We start from the raw sequence: 17,245 nt of genomic DNA, 5'->3' as shown, positions 1-17,245 counted from the left end.
AGAGACAGAGAGAGACAGCACTAGCACGGGAGGGGCAGAGAGAGACAAGAATCTGAAGCAGGCTCCAGGCTCTGAGCTGTCAGCACAAAGCCCAACGTGGGGCTTGAACCCATGAACCATGAGATCATGACCTGAGCCAAAGCTGGACGCTTAACCGACTGAGCCATCCAGACATCCCTGAACCTGCACACTCTTGACCCCTGGCCAGACGCCCATGGGACAGCCTGGCCCAGTCCAGCAAGGCTCCTGACTGAGCAGAGCAGACAGGGTGACAGGGCACATACACATTCTGGGATCCTGACTCCAGGGCCTGTTGGAGAGGACTGGCCCCCCGCCTGGTGGTGGCCACCTGACAGGTAACCCTTGCAGTCCTGGATTATCAGATCTTCCCATTTCACAGGAGACACTAGAAATTCACATTTAGGAGGGAGGTGGGGAGGCTCTGCACAATGTTTTCCAGCGTTGGCTCACATGGAAACAAACGCACCTGAGGCCTGTCCCTGCCCAGAAGCCACAGCTAGTGGTGTCCCCCTGCCCACCTCCCTCCTTCACTTTCTCCATCTCCAGCCTCCTCCGAGCACCTGTGACCAAGCTGGGGATGCCCCATGTGGATGCCAGCTCACAGCTGAAGGTGTGCGGGCCAAATCCAGGAGGGTCTGAACGGGGACTCCAGCCCACCTCTCTGCTGCAGGATGGGGCCCCCCCTCACTTGGTGATGGTGAGCAGCGTGGCTTGGGATGTAATATCCCAGATCTTGATGCTTTTGTCCAATGAGACGGAAGCCACCTTCTGGCTGTCGGGGTCAAAGCAGCATGCCGTGAGAGACCGGCTGTGATGATCTGAGGCACAGGGAAAGCGACTCATCACCTGACATTCCACATTCCAGGCCACGAGCTCCACATGGCCCAGAAGCTCACACTACTCCCCCAGACTGAGACAGTACTACAGAAACATGAATCCCAGTTTCACAAGGGACTCCTCACTTGCACAGACATTTCCCAGGCGCCTACTGTGTGCCAGGCTGAGAAGAAGAAGCACGAACAGAGCTCCCAGTCTGATGGAGAGACGCCCTGTGCAAGCTACAACCCACAGGTGTCAGGGGCCACGAGTGGTCATGGTTCCTGGCCAACAGATGGCTGGCCCAGCCCTGACAGGTCGAGGAGGGGCGCTAAAAGTTAGCAGGGGAAACAGAATAGGAAGAGGGCTCCCAGCAGAAGGAACACGTGCACAGGCCTGGAGGTTGGACAGAGCGTGGAAAAGTGTGGGGTGCAACTAGACCCTGGAGGGGGAGGACGGGTAGAGTATGAGGGGACACAGGAGAGGGGAGGGGCAAGCCATGGGGCCGTGCACACGCCACAGATCTGTGCTGATAAACATAAACACAAGGTGCACATGGGAAGTAGGACTGGGATGTGCACACACACATGCCCACACACACTCACAGAGGTCGGGAAGGCCACCCAGTAACATGTTGTTCATAATAGACACTCCCACGGAGGAGACAGGACACACAGAGCAGCCTTGTGCTTTTTACTTTACATAGTTACCAAATGTTTTACAACGATTGCATATTTTTTAATGTTTTATTTTGAGATAACCGTCAACTTGCATGCCCTTGTGAGGAATAACACTGAGAGAGCCTATGTGCCTGTCACCCAGTTTCCCCCAATAGAAACACCTTGTGTAACTATCACACGGTATCACAACCAGAAAATTGACATCTGATGATTATTATCTTTATTTATATATATATATGTATTTTTTTAAGTTTATTTTGAGAGAGAGAGCACAGGGGAGAGGGGGGGAGAGAGAGAGAGAGAGAGAGAACCCCAAGCAGGCTCCGTGCTGTCAGCCCCATGCCAGTCTCAGGGCTTGATCCCACAAAGTGTGAGATCACAACCTGAGCTGAAATCAATCGACTGAGCCTTCCAGGTGCCTCTTTCATCTTTATATTTTAAAAATACATATAAAAATACTATAAAGGCTGAGCCTCCGCTCAGTAAAAGATTGGGCTTTAAATGTCTGCATGACATTGGAACAGAACACTTTTTCATTTATTACAAACGGGGTTAATCATAAAAGCCTTAACTGATGATGGTTTTAGCTGCTGATGTTCTATCAATGAGTGTCTATCTGTAATGATGCCGCTCATTACAGCTTCACCAAATAAGGCAATCAAGAGTCACTGTCAGTTAAGTGACAAGCAGCTGTTACCATCGCAGACAGAACAGAGCAGGGAGCCCATGCAAACTCACTTTTGATGTGTGACACAGTGGTGGCGTTTTCCGCATCTGTTATACAGATTCCGCGATCCACGTCCAAGGCTGAGACCACGTATTTGCCATCAGGAGAAAGCTTACAGGAGGCTATGAAGGTTTCATGGTTGATCTTCCACTGAATAGGGCAACAATCAAAAGGTTGTTCTCTCTCTAGCCCAGCTGTCCAGTAGAACTTTCTGTGATGGCAGAAATGTTCCATCTAGACACTATCCAATATACTAGCCTCTGGCCACATGGGGCCGTTGAGTACTTGTAATGGGCTAGTGCAGGTAAGGAACTGAATTTTTAAGTTCGTTTAGTTTTAACTAATTAAATTAATAAATGCAATTCATTAAGCCGTCTCCAGGACAGATGGACAAGGACAGGTAGAGCGGCTAGTGGAACTGGCAGCAAGGTTCTAGTAATGACCAACTTCACTCCTGTTCAGTTTGGTAAACAAGTGTTTATTAAGTATCTGCCGTGTGCCCAGCACTGTGGACAAGACACTGCAGCCCAGTCCCTTGGGCATCGCACAATCCCTTGGGACAGGCTGGCACCAAACCCCAAGAAGGGGACACTGAGCTGCTCCGCATTCTAGGAAAGGAGGATCTCTCTGTAGGTTATAAATTATGGTATTGCCATTGTGACAGCTTTAAAATATGCCCGCAAATCCTTTGACAGTCCTCCCTCCAAAAGGTGCAGCCTAATTCCCTACCCCTTGTGTATGGGCTGGACTTGGTGACTCACTTCTGATGAATAGAATATTGCAGAAGTGACAGCATGTGACTAGGTCATAAAAGAAACCATAGCTTCCTCCTTGCTCTCTCTTGGATCACTTACTCTGAGGGAGTAAACTCAAGCAGCCCTATGGAGACACCCAAGTGGAGAGCAACTGAGGGCTCCTGCCAAAAGCCATGTGGGTGCACCATCTTGGAAGATGAGCCCCAGTTAAGCCTTCAGATGACCTTAACCCCAGATGACATCTTAACTGTGACCTCATAAGAAACTTGAACCGGGGTCCCTGGGTGGCTCAGTTGGTTAAGCGTCTGACTCTTGGTTTTGGCTCAGGTCACGATCTCATGGTTCATGAGTTGGAGCCCCACATTGGGCTCTGTGCTGACAGCATGGAGCCTGCCTGGGATTCTCTCTCTCCCTCCCTCTCTGCCCCTCCTCTGCTCTCTCTGTCTCTCAAAACAAATAAACTTAAAAGAATTTTTTTTTTAAAATAAGAAACTTGAACCAGAACCACCCAGCTAAGTGGCTCCTAGATTCCTGACTGTCAGAAACCACGAGATAATAAGTGTTTGTTGTTTCAAGCTGTTAAGTTTTGGCCTAATTTGTCAAGCGGTGGTGGATAACTAATTCAGCTCTGTAGTTGGCAAGTGGCATGGATCATTGTGCAATAAAAATAAATAAAAGTACTGTAAAGAAGTTTAAAGAAGAAAAAGAAAAGCATCTCAAATAGAAAAACTGGCTAGAGACAAGAGCAGGAAATTTACAAGAGAAGAAATAAACATTTGGAAAAATGCTCAAAGTCAGGAGTAATCAATGTTCGTCTCATTTTTCATCTACCCAAACTGGCTAAAAAAATTTTTTTTTAAATCATGATATCTGGCATGAAGAGGGTGAGCTCTCTTCCAGTGCCTTGGATATGAGTTGGCACAGATGTCTAGATGACAATTTTTAAAACGCCATGTTTCTATATCAAATTAGCAGTCAAATCCAGCTCTATTTCCTTAAAAATATTGGATCCTAGGTATCAAAAGTTATATGCAAAGTTTCGTCATTGTAGCATTGTTCATGATAGGGAAACGTGAAAACAGCCCCAGTGTCCCATAACGGGATGGTGAAACACAGTCTGACTTATCCATACCACGGAATCCATGCATCCATTACGAAGGATGACATTGGTATATACATACTTACCCATTTGTTTTTAAGTGGTGAAAAAAAAAAGTCGATCCAGAAGTATGCACAGGATCATGCCATGTTGTTAACAGAACATACTTGCCTGTGTTCATATGGAAATGTACGCAGACACAGGAAAAGAGATGCCAAGTTATTAACTATCACCTCTGGGGTTTTTTACAGTGAAATAAACTGATCTTTGCACTAAGAAGAAAAGAGGAGCAAAGGGGAGCATTCAGGAGCTCCCTGGAGAGCCCCTTGGGCAGGGCCAGTGCTACCTGGGCACCAGACAGAGAGGGAGTCTCAGGCTGGTTTGGATGGATGGATGGATGGATGAATGGATGGATGGATGGATGGTGGCCCCTCCAAGACGGGGAGAGGACCCTCCCCTGGACACTCGTGCTTTGACCACGTGGCCTTTGTCCCATGGCCTCAGCTCTGCTTCCCGCCCCATCAAATCCCAACACCCCACAGAGGAGGGTCTCTTTCCCTGTGCAGTTCCCTCAGCCTTGAATTCGATGGTCCTTTCTCCCCGACCGCGAGTGACCCTTGCTTCTTTTGGGTATCAAACTCTTCCCATCCTTCCAGCAAAAGCCCCAAGAAGCTTTCCTTCCCCGACACCCACCCGCCATCATCTGGTGTCCCTGAGACAACCTCCTTTTCTGAAAGACTGCTTTCCCTTCCCACCCCAGACCCAGCCCAAGGCCCCCAAAGCCCAGTCAAGACCCCGTGCTGCCACGCTGGGCGGGGCACACTCACCAGCAGCTTGCCTGTCTCAAGGTCCCAAGCCCTCACTGCTTTGTCATAGGACGCTGCAATAATTCTGCCAAGAAAATGACCCAGACAGTTATGGCTACAGGTTCTATGGAAAAAAAAAAACCTGGAAATTTCTTCATAGAAAATTTCTATAACTTAGGACCAAGGTTGCAAGTAATACCTGAATCTTTCTCGAGACGCTCCCGGCCCCCTCCATGAGCCTCACTGAAAACAGACCCTAACACCGAGGCATTACCGCATGCCCTTCCTGAATCCCTCAGCCACCCAGATGTGTTCTTTCATATTTAGGGCATTAAAGGGACCGTGTCTTCTCTTCTGGGAATGACTGTCTTCTTCTGAGAGGATACCTACGGCTCACACGGACCCACTGTTTCCTTCTCTGCTCACGTCTTGTTACAGGAAAACACTTTGGCAGCTCACTTTGTTCTGAAATGTTCTTTTTTACACCTAGTAAAAATAACATAGCTGTACCTTTGTACATAATAATATACATGTATCTTTCTTCCGTTGCGTGCTTCCATGGTAATCCGTGTCCCCCATATCACGTAATGTTCCAATACTAGTTTTTACTAGTTTTGTAACTGCTGGATAAAAGTAAATCTAGGGGCGGCCTGGACGGCTCAGTTGGGTCAGTGTCTGACTTCGGCTCAGGTCATGATCTCACAGCTCGTGAGGTCGGGCCCCATATCGGGCTCTCTGCTACCTGCATGGAGCCTGCTTTGGTTCCTGCCTCCCTCCCACTCTGCCCCTCCCGAGCTGTGATTTCTCTCTGTCTCAAAAATAAATAAAAACATCAAAAAAAATTTAAGTAAATCTATTTTAAAGCAAACCCCTTGTTTTAAAGGCCCATTTCACCTGCTCATGAGGGGCTTAAGCAAATGTCTCCCAGAGGCTCTTGCATGCACGCGGCTGCCTCCGAGCCGGGGCGTGCCTGCCTCCGTTTCCCCTGTGAGATGCTGCCTGGGCCTCAATGGCCAGTGACCCCTCGCAGCGTCCACAGCCCATGGGTGTAACTACGGGAAGAGAATGCAGACTGGCTTTGTCTTAGCCACAATACTGGTTGTCTTTTTAGCGCTTTGAATTTGCAAAGAGTTGTCACATCCCCTTGACTCTTACAGCGAAACATGGAAACCGTGGGGACATATATGGGAGAACAGGAGTGTATTTGCCCATAAAACAGAAAGTCGTCCCTGGCCTGCCTCCTCACTCCTCCTGACCCGTGCAAGACGAGGGAAAGGTCACCTTTTGCTGTCAGCCGTCACGCTGCACTCTAAAACAGGAGCATTGGGCCTGTGCTCAAAATCCCGAATGACTGAGCCATCCACAGCATCCTCAAATCAACAGGAGAGAGGGAGAGAGAGGTCACTGAGCCGTTGGTGCAAGTCGTGAACTGAGCTCAAGGGCAGCCCCGAGCTCGTCTAAACGGCAAAATATGAGAACCTGTGGTCTTATGTCCCTCACCTTGCTCAAGAGGGCAAAAGGACTTCCCAGCCTCTTCCCCAGAGCAGCAAGGACACCCTGCCACCCACAGTATCCCTGGGAAACTCCCCCTCAACTGCACAGGCACCAGATGGCAACGGGCCACTCTGGGGACAGAGCTGCAGACAATTTTCTCCAACGCTACTGGCCGAAGAGGCTTTGCAGAATCCGTAAGACCTTTCAAGAACTTTTTAGAAGTTCACACCCTTTGACCCAGCAATTCTTCTAGTCAGAACTGTGGTCACAAGGACTTAAGCGTGAAAGCGTTCGCCACGTGGGTGAGAGGGGAGGCTAAACACACGGGGTACCGGTCACCGTCACCTCGGGGGAGCGGCTAAGACCAATCCCAGCATGCCAGCAGTGGGGCGCCAGCAACTGTTAGCATGTCGACGGTTAATAACTAGAGAATAGGGGCGCCTGGGTGGCTCAGTTGGCTGAACGTCCAACTTCAGCTCAGGTCATGATCTCGTGGCTGGTGAGTTCGAGCCCTGCATCGGGGCTCTCTAATGTCAGTGTAGAGCCTGTTTCAGATCCTCTGTCCCCCTCTCTTTGCCCTCCCCCACTGTGCTCTCTCTCTCTCCCTCAAAAATAAATAAACATTAAAAAAAAATAACTACAGGGGCACCTGGGTGGCTCAGTCAGTTAAGCATCCGACTTCAGCTCAGGTCATGATCTTGCTGCTCGTGGGTTCGAGCCCTGCATCCGACTCTGTGCTGACAGCTCAGAGCCTGGAGCCTGCTTTGGATTCTGTGTCACCCTCTCTCTCTGCCCCTCCCCCGCTCATGCTCTGTCTCTCTCTGTCTCTCTCTCTCTCTCTCTCTCTCAAAAATAAATAAACATTTAAAATTTTTTAAAAAAATAACTAGAGAATATGATGAGAACAAAGCCAGGTAAAAACTAGATAATATGAGGGGAATAAAACAGGGTGCCGAAGTGAAAAGTGCCCATTATGGCAGAGATGAAATATTTTCAGTAAGAAATGTGCCAACATGGGAATGCAAGCTGTTGCAGCCACTCTGGAAAACAGTATGGAGGCTCCTCAAAAAACTAAAAATAGAACTACCCTACGACCCAGCAATTGCACTACTAGGCATTTATCCAAGGGATGCAGGTGTGCTGTTTCGAAGGGACACATGCACCCCCATGTTTATAGCAGCACTATTGACAATAGCCCAAGTATGGAAAGAGCCCAAATGTCCATCGATGGATGAATGGACAAAGATGTGGTATATATATACGATGGAGTATTACTCGGCAATCAAAATGAATGTTATCTTGCCATTTGCAACTACGTGGATGGAACTAGAGGGTATTATGCTAAGTGAAGTTAGTCAGAGAAAGACAAAAAGCATATGACTTCACTCATATGAGGACTTTAAGAGACAAAACAGATGAACATAAGGGAAAGGAAACAAAAATAATATAAAAACAGAGAGGGGGACAAAACATAAGAGACTCTTAAATATGGAGAACAAACAGAGGGTTACTGGAGGGGTTGTGGGAGGGGGGATGGGCTAAATGGGTAAGGGGCATTAAGGAATCTACTGCTGAAATCATTGTTGCACTATATGCTAACTAATTTGGATGTAAATTTTAAAAACTAAAAAATAAAATTAAAAAAAAAAGAAAGATGCCAACAGCTTTTCGGGATAAGCAGGGGTGGAAAGTCCCCTTGAAAAACAGGTTACTGGTAAGATAATGAATTCCTAGAAAGGTCTTGAGTTGCTAGGTGAAAATATGATGCACGGTTCAGGAGCTTCAGGCCAACGAGGGCAGGCCTGTGACAATACTTCCGGATATGCAGAAACCACTTTGCATGAAGAGCCCAAGTCATGCTGGGGCAAGGGGGGGGGGGGGCAAAGGACCCTGTGTCAGGGGTCCCCAAGACCACCCCCAGGTTCAGTGATCCTCCAGGATTCACAGGGCTCCACAAATAGTCATATCCACGCTAAGATTACAGCAAAGGACACAAAGCAAAATCAGCAAAGGGACAGGGGCATGGGGTGAAGTCCAGAGAGAACCAGACACAAGCTTCCAAGAGTCTCTCCCAGTGGATCACACAGGACATGCTTAATTCCTCCAGCAACCAGTTGTAACAGCACGTGTGACGTGTTGTCTATCGGGGAGGTGTGCCTGAGTCTTGGGGCCCAGGGTTTTGGGGGGATTCTCTGGCATACACCAAATCCAGACTCCAGAAGCAAAGCAAGTGCTCAGCATAAACCACATGGCTTGCACCAACAGGGGTTTATGGGTACAGTGAGCCCTCTTTGACACTTGGGGGAAGTTTCACGATCGTAGGATACCATTTACCAGTCCGGCTCCCAGATGCCGGCCAAGCCAGTCTCACCAGCAGTCTCAGACCTGCTATGTGAACTCTTTTCTGCACAGACCCAGACCCTCAACCCCCGTTCCAAACAGTGGGCTTGTGTTTGGGTAACCCAGCAGGCCCTAATCAGAGGCAGGAAGAGACACCAGGAATCCAAAGAGGAACACGCCAGGACAGGACACACCCAGGCTGCAGCCCCCCTGGCAGGTGCATTGCTCTGGCACAAACACAGAACTAAGCAAATGATCACAGTGGGGCCTGGGACTGCAGTTTGCGCAGTGCCCCCGGTCTGCTAAGGGCAGCACCGGAACGAACCGGTGTCCATGGGGTCCATGTGCAACTTCAGCATTCAGTAGTGACACCTTATGGCCAAGAGGGGGAACGACTACAGGCCGATAACCCTCTTGGAAAATGTGCACCTCTTAGAAAATGTGAAGGGAATCCTTTGGCAAGAGATCTATAGCAAACAAGCCAGATTTTGTTAGTGAATTCCAAAGACGGTGGGAAAGTCTCTGTTTTGTACTGAATGTTTCTTGAAATGAATGGGCCATTGGTCAGGGCCATGGGAAGGAAATAATTGAAAGCTCCCTCTTCACCTAGCATTTGGAAGCAGGAACCCCTCTGTGGACTCAGATAATTCAAGGCAGGGATACTGGTCAGACTTCAAATGGATGGGAAAGAACGGGCACCAAGAAATAGTTGTAAAAATAAGGCAAATGTGATAATATCCGTAGCCCAAGTTTATTGTGGTTATGTAAATAGCATTTCTTTATGGTCTCAATTTCATAAACATGCATATATGTGTGTGAACAAGAAAAAAAAATAGACATATACTCCTCCAACATTTTCACAGCAATTAACTCCAGAGTCGTGAAATGATGGCTCTCACTTCTTCTTTGTACCGTGAAAAAAACCACCAAAGCTGTTATCTCTTAATGACTAGAAAGAGGTGTGCCCATACACTAGAGGGATGTCGCGTGCAGGATAGAGAGTGATTTCATCCCCACTTCTTCTTACAGGTGTGGACTTTCCAAATTATTCACAATGGTCCACAGTGAGGGTGAAGGGAGCTTTCAAAAGATTAAATCAGATGTTTGGGTTCCGGGCGGAGCCGAGAGGAGGGATGGGAGATGGGAGGTGACAGGAGTGGGAAGAGAAAGGAGAAGCAAGGGGACATTTTGGCCAAGATACTGCGACGGGAGAAGGCAGTGTGTGGGGCAATAGCTGAGTCATCTACCCCAGGGAGGGTTCGAGAATGTCAGCTGTGCAGGGGCAGGGACAGCCACAGGAGGAGGCAGCCAAAGGGCAAAGATGGGGAAAAGAGAACCAGGAGGAGGAAAGAGGGCTTCTTGGAGGAGGTGTCAATGGCACAGCCAAGACAGACAACTGGCGACTGAGGGGGAAGAAAAGAGGGAGGGCAGCGACCTGGAGAAAGTGGCAGCAACCGGCAAGGCCGTGAGCGAGGCTGGTATCAGGACACTTGGACAGGCCGAAGTGACCGCATCCTAGATACAGCAGCATGGACTAGGCAGCCAGGCCACTGTGGGGAACCGGAGACATCTCAGTGGGTGGTCTTTAATCTTGGGGCAAGAGAAACAGGCATATTTCCCCTTTCAGAGACAAGAGATTTTTGGCCCAAATAGACAGAAACTCCTGTGACTCCCTCCACTGGTGCCGAAGGCGAGAAGAAAGTGGCGAAGATATGCAGCTGGCCAAGCAGGAGGCACACCTGGAAAGCTGCCCTCTTGCTCCCCTGGGTGATGACAATGAGCAGAGCTCCCTCGCCATCTCACCTCAGATGGTTGAGAAGCGGTTTGAGGCTCTCAGAGGAACCAGTTTTCCCAGAAAGAGATTTGGGGCTGGGAGAGTGGATTTTCTAAGGGCCAGAGTAGAGGTGAGGAGTAGATGTCTGCTGGGGCCAGGAATTGGCCGGGCAGGCCCCAGGGTAGCCCCCGCATGCAGCTGGACCTGGAAAGTTTCAAGGAGGCCCCGGAGGTCATGTAACCACCCAGGGTCACAGAGCTGAACCACTTGGACAATCCCCAAACCCTCCTGCCTAATCTGCCTGGCCTTGGTGCCCACTGATGACACAGAAGGCAACCTCTGTGGTCATCTGGAGGGTGAGGGGCTATCTTCCACCTGATTACCCAGGCCAGAACCCAGGAACCAGCCCAGACTTACTTATGTCCCCTCCCACCCCTGAAGCCAGAGGAGACGGCAAAACTCAGAACGGACTGTCCTCCCCCATGGGCCAAGCCCCAGCCACACAATCATCTGTGGCCTGGCTCCAATGGCCATTGTCCTCTCCCATTCCTGCTCCCTCATCAAACCCCCGTGATGGGCCAGCAGTGCCCCCAGACAGCCCTCCCAGGGTCACTGGCTATGCGCAGAGGCTTTGGAAGAGTTCTCAGTGCCACGTCTCCGCAACCTCACATGACCGTCACACCCCTGCTTCCTGAACCTTGGGGCACTGATCCGTGCTCCAGCCTGCCCCTTCCAACCACCGCTCATGGACAGGTCCCAGGCCTGGCCACTTTTCTGTCCTCTGCGACCACCTAAGCCTGGCCATACCATCTCTATGGATGAAAGTGAATTTCCCAAATGAGAAGGAGATCCAAAGAGATGTCACAGCTCAGAGATCTCAGGCGCGCCCTAGGCACCGCTGGGACCATCCCACAATAGGTGGGGAGTTCCAGCGCAGTGGTCCCTGCCCCCCGCTCCTCCTGCTTCCAAATCAACAGGCTGACTACAATAAACTCATCTCTCTCCACTGGCTTGACACTAGGGCGGAACCCTCACTTTGCTTCTTTTTCTTGCATTTTGCGCAGAAAGTTCTTTCCAAATCTTTGGGATCCTTGAGTGTCTGGGAACTCAGTATTGGTGATCTCTCCACAAGATATGGGAAAGCTTACGGGATATTTTCATCCCACCTAACGCCGGGCCACCTACCCACAGCTTCACAGTGCAGTCATAGGAGCCACTGAGGAGCTTTGTGTCATCCACACAGAAGTTACAGGAACTCACAATGTGACTGTGTCCCTTCATAATTTTAAAAGGGATCTGAAAAAAGGATAGATTGAATGAGTTCAGCAAGTTACAAAATACAAGATCAACATCAAAGAGTCAATTGTTTTTCTATACACTCACAGTGAACAATCTGGGGGGAAAAACCCTAAGAAAAGAAATTCTTCTTAAAAAAATTTATGTTCAAGTTAGTTAACATACAGTGTAGTCTTGGCTTCAGAAGTAGAACCCCATGATTCATCTCTTACATATAATACCCAGTGTTCACCTCAAAAAGTGCCCTCCTTAATTCCCATCACCCATTTAACCCACCCCACTCCAGGAATCCTGTTTGTTCTCTGTATTTACGAGTCTCTTATGGTTTGCCTCCATCTGTTTTTCATTCCCTTCCCCTATGTTCATCTGTTGAGTTTCTCGAATTCCACATGAGTGAAACCATAGCATAGCTGTCTTTCTCTGACTGACCTATTTCGCTTAGCATAACACCCTCCGGTTCCATCCACATTGTTGCAAATGACAAGATTTCATTCTTTCTCATCACTGAGTAGTATTCCATTGTATATATGTACCACATCTTCTTTATCCATTCATCATTCAGTGGACATTTGGGCTCTTTCCATAATTTGGCTATTGTTGATAGCACTGCTATAAACATTGGGGTACATGTGCCCCTTCAAATAAGCATTTTTATATTCTTTGGATAAGTTCCTAGTAGCGTAATTGCTAGGTCATAGGGTAGTTCTATTTTTAATTTTTTGAGGAACCTCCATACTGTAGAAAAAAATCCATTTATAAAGGCATCAAAACAGGAATAAATTTAACAAAAAAGTATAAAACTTATACTTTGAAAATCACAAAGCATTATTGAAAGAAGTCCTAGCAGACCCAAATACATGGAAAAGCATCCTATATTCATGGATTAGCTATTAGCTTACTATTGTTATAAAACTTATACTTTGAAAATCACAAAGAATTGTTGAAAGAAATCAGAGCAGACCCAAATACATGAAAAATCATTCTACACTCATGGATTAGCTGTTAGCTGTCTATTGTTAAGATGAAAATACCTTCCAAAATGATCTACAGATTCAGCACTATGCTGTCAAAATTCCAGCTGAATTTTTTTTTCCAAAATTCACAAGCTGATCCTCAAACTTATATGGAAACTCAAGCAAAGCAAAACAGCCTAAATAATCTTGAAAAAGAACAAAGCTTGAGTACTCACAATTCCCACTTTAAAAACTCAGTACCTACAAAAAGTGACTGTTATCAAGACACTGTAGAACTGACATAACAACAGACATATAGGTCGATAGAACTGAACTGAGAATCCAGAAATAATCCCTCATATTTTAGGTCAATTGCTTCCTCAACAAGAGTGTTAAATAATTAAAAATGGAAAGATTAGTCTTTTCAACAGATCATGCAGACACAAATAACATCCACCTGCAAAAGAACAAAGTTGGACCATTGCCTCACGCCATATATAAAAATGAACTCAAAATAGATCAGAGTTCTAAATGTGAGAACTAAAGCCACAGGCTCTTAGAAAAAAAACATAGTTGCACATCTTCTGAACTTGCATTAGGCAGTGGTTCCTTAGCTACAATACCACAAGCATAGGCAGCAGCAACAATGACAAGGTAAAGTGGACATTATCAAAATTAAAAATTCTTGCGCTTCAAAGGACACCATCAGGAAGGCGAAAAAACCAACCCACACGATGGAAATCATACAAATCATATATCAGATAAGGGACTTATCTGATACGTAATACATAAAGAACCCTTAAAACTCAACAATAAAAACACAAACAACCCAATTTAAAAATAGGCAGAAGATCTGAATAGGCATATCTCCAAAGAAGATATATCAATGAGCTCCAGTACATGGGAATGTGCTCAAAAATCAGGTAATAACAAGTGTTGACAAGAATGTGGAGAACTCTGAACTCTCACACATGGCTGGCGGGGATGTATAATGGTGCGCTCCTTTGGAATATAGTTCAGTAACTCTTTAAAAAGTTAAAACATATGCATTGGGGCACCCAACAGGCTCAGTCGGCTAGGCGTCTGACTCTTGATTTTGGCTCAGGTCACGATCTCATGGTCCATGAGTTCGAGCCCTGCCTCGGGTTCTATGCTGACAGCTCAGAGGCTGGAGCCTGCTTCCGATTCTGTGTCTCCCTCTCTCTCTGCCCCTCCCCCACTTGCGCTCGGTCTCTCGTAAAAATAAACATTTAAAAAAAAGAAAGAAAACGTATGCCCACACAAATAGTTGAACACGAGTACTCACAGCAGTATCATTCATAATGATAAAAATATGGACATAATTCGAATATCCATCCACTGATGAACAGATAAAATGAGGCATATTCACATAATGAAATATTACTAGGCAATACAAAAGGAATGAAGACTTCTCATTTCTGGTCTGCCATGTAATAAGCTGGGAAGCCACCATGTCATCCTCACAACAAATTAAAACCCAAGCAAACTGAAAAATCAACAACCCTTCCTACATTCCTCAGACAAGTGAGGTCACAGAGCGGACTGCTGCTCCCAAAACTGGAGAGACAGAGGCCAATACAAAGAATCCCAAGTTACAGAGCAGAAATCCAAGGGCAGCAACCTCCATGGAAACGAGTCCCAGGACAGGGAAACCTGACTTACAACTGACAAATTGCTGGAGACTCCGTGTGGACAACTTAGAGAGTTGAAAACTCCAGGGGGACCCAGTGGTGAGGGACCCTCACATCTATGTTAGTAAATGTCTCCCCTAGCACATGGTCCTCACAATGACTATAAGAGAAAAATCCCCTCGTGCTTCTGGCTGGGGGAGGAGGGGAGGAGGGGAAAGGAATCATATTGAAATATTCCACAGCATTTTGTTCTTCTCAACAAGCTCTGCTTGTCAGGAGAAACTACTTAACCAGACCCTGACCTGCTGGGATTTTATCAGAGCCGCACAGACCTGGGGGAAGGGAAGTCCCCAACCCCGACCAGCTCTAGTCTTCCACATGGGAGAAGGCAAACACCCAGCGGGCCCCTCTAGCCATCCAACCCCACCTCACTAAGGGTGGAGGGCGGGGAGGGGTGCAGACTGAAAAACACGTGTGAAGTTCACGTGTGAAGTTCAAAGTGGGCACAGGCCCACTACAAGACTGAGACCTAGTCATAGGACTGTAGACTTCTCCCCCTCTCCCGACACCTTAGCATCACACCACTATAGACTTCTTTTCATCTGTTCCTTTTACCCAGTACACCATGTCTGGCTATCAAGAAAAAAAAAAAGTATAGTCCTACAAGGCAGCAAACAAAGCTTGAAGAGACAGCACAAGCATAACAACACAACCAGACCCAGATATGAGGAGGATGTTGGAATTATCAGACTGGGAATTTAAAACACCTGTGGCTAATGTGCTGAGGGCTCTAATGAACGTAGTGGATGGTGCACAGTGTAAGCAGAGAGATGGAAATTCAAAGAAAGAACCAAAAAGAAATGCTACAGATCAAAAACACTGTAACAGATGAAGAATATCTTTGATGTGTTCATTATCAGACTAGACATGGCTGAGGAAAGAATCTCTGAGCTTGAGGATATATCAACAGAAACCTCCAAATCTGAAAAGCAAACAGAAAACAAACAAACAAAAAAAGACTTAAAGAAACAGAACAGAATATCAAGGAACCATGGGACAACTACAAAGCTGTAATATATGCATAACGAAAATACCAGAAAGAGAAGAGAGAAAGCAAGAGAAGTGTTTGAAAAAACAATGATTGAGAATTTCCCCAAAATTAATTTCAAATGCCAGACCACAGATCCAGGAAACTCCAAGAACACCAAACAGGATAAATGCAAAATAATAATAATAATAATAATAATAATAATAATAATAATAAATCTACACCTAGGTATATCATTTTAAAGCTATAGAAAATCAAAGATAAAAGGAAAATCCCAAAAGAAGCTAGAGGAAAACAATGCCTTGCCTGTAAAGGAGCAAAGATAAGAATTACATCCAACTTCTTAGAAACCATGTGAGCAAGAAGAGACTAAAGTGAAATATTTAAGGTATTAGGAGGGAAAAAAACCACCAACCTAGAAATTTGTATCCTGTAAAATTATCCTTCCAAAGTGAAGGACAAATACTTTCTCAAACAAAAATTGAGGAAACTTTTTACCAGTAGACCTGCCTTGAAAGATGTGTTAAAAGTTCTTTTTTTTTAATTTTTTTAATGTTTATTTATATTTGAGAGAGAGAGAAAGACAGTGTGCGAGCAGGGGAGGAGCAAAGAGAAACACGGAGACAGAATCTGAAGCAGACTCCAGGCTCCGAGCTGTCAGCACAGAGCCCAACACTGGGCTCAGACTCATGAGCCGCGAGATCATGACCTGAGCCGAAGTCAGACACTCAACCAGCTGAGCCACCCAGGCACCCCAAAATGTTAAAACTTCTTTAGAGAGAAGAAAATGACATAGGTCAGAAACTTGGATCTACATAAAGCAAGGAGAGCACTGAACAAGGAGTAAGTGAAGGTAAAATAAAAACCTTGTTCTTATTCTTAATTGATCTAACAGATAACAGCTTGTTCAAAATAATAATAGTAAGAACGTATTATATAGAATACCTTATATATATTATATATTATAATAGCAACAATATATTATATATTATATAATTAACATATAACTATAATTATACAATATTATATATTATATATAATGAATGACAGCAATAATACAATGGACATGAGGGAGGAATTAGAAATATTTTGTTATTTTAAATTACTGATGCTACCCAAGAAGTGGTATAGTGTTATTTGAAAGTGAAGTTGGATTAACTGTAAATGTATATCACAAATTCTTGGGCAACCACTAAAAAAAGCAACAACAACAAAAAAAGAGATACATCTGATATGCTAAGAAAGGAGAGAAAATGGAATCACATAGAATGCTCAACTAAAACCACAAAAGGTGGGGTACCTGGCTGGCTCAGTCAGTAGAGCATGTGACTCTTGAGCTTGGGGTTGTGAGTTTGAGCTCCACATTGGGTGTAGAGATTAATTAAAAATAAAATCTTTAAACAACACACACACACACACACACACACACACACACACACACACACACAGGTAGAAGAGTGGAAGACAAAAATAGGAACAAAAACCAGGGGCAATAAATAGAAAACAATAACAAATATTGTAGGTATTAATCCAAGTATATCAATAATCACTTGGATTATCACTATCAATACACCAATTAAAAGACAGAGATTATCAGAGTGGATGAAAAAACAGGACCCAACAATATGCTGTCTACAAGAAACCTACTTCAGTGCTTGCTTCGGCAACACATATACTAAAATTGGAACGATACAGAGAAGATTAGCATGGTCCCTGCGCAAGGATGACATGCAAATTCGTGAAGCGTTCCATATTTTTACACCATTCACAAAAATAAACTCAAA

General features: G+C 45.9%; 1 protein-coding gene and 1 non-coding gene across 5 annotated transcripts in view; one reads left to right on the top strand and one right to left on the bottom strand.

Annotated features, from left to right (window-relative positions):
- WDR88 (WD repeat domain 88) overlaps nt 1-17,245 on the bottom strand; it is a 45,787-nt gene that overhangs the window by 18,044 nt on the left and 10,498 nt on the right. For 2 of the 4 annotated variants that reach the window (XM_015073123.3, XM_053209971.1), the window contains exons 2-6: nt 11,698-11,808; nt 6,186-6,274; nt 4,926-4,989; nt 2,256-2,394; nt 710-839 (exon numbers count right to left, since the gene is read on the bottom strand). In XM_015073123.3, the coding sequence (XP_014928609.2) occupies nt 710-839; nt 2,256-2,394; nt 4,926-4,989; nt 6,186-6,274; nt 11,698-11,808 (533 nt within the window). The remainder of the gene's footprint in view (nt 1-709; nt 840-2,255; nt 2,395-4,925; nt 4,990-6,185; nt 6,275-11,697; nt 11,809-17,245) is intronic. The other 2 variants (XM_053209972.1, XM_053209973.1) reach the window with 2 other exon arrangements.
- Nucleotides 17,113-17,219, top strand: LOC113595385 (U6 spliceosomal RNA). The gene has a single exon (XR_003415886.1). It is a non-coding gene; the product is annotated as a U6 spliceosomal RNA (small nuclear RNA).

The sequence above is a fragment of the Acinonyx jubatus genome, chromosome E2 (assembly GCF_027475565.1).
Source record: "Acinonyx jubatus isolate Ajub_Pintada_27869175 chromosome E2, VMU_Ajub_asm_v1.0, whole genome shotgun sequence".
Classification (NCBI taxonomy): Eukaryota; Metazoa; Chordata; class Mammalia; order Carnivora; family Felidae; genus Acinonyx; species Acinonyx jubatus.
Note: the sequence above shows the minus strand (reverse complement) of the source record. Positions and strands in the feature narration are given on the sequence as shown.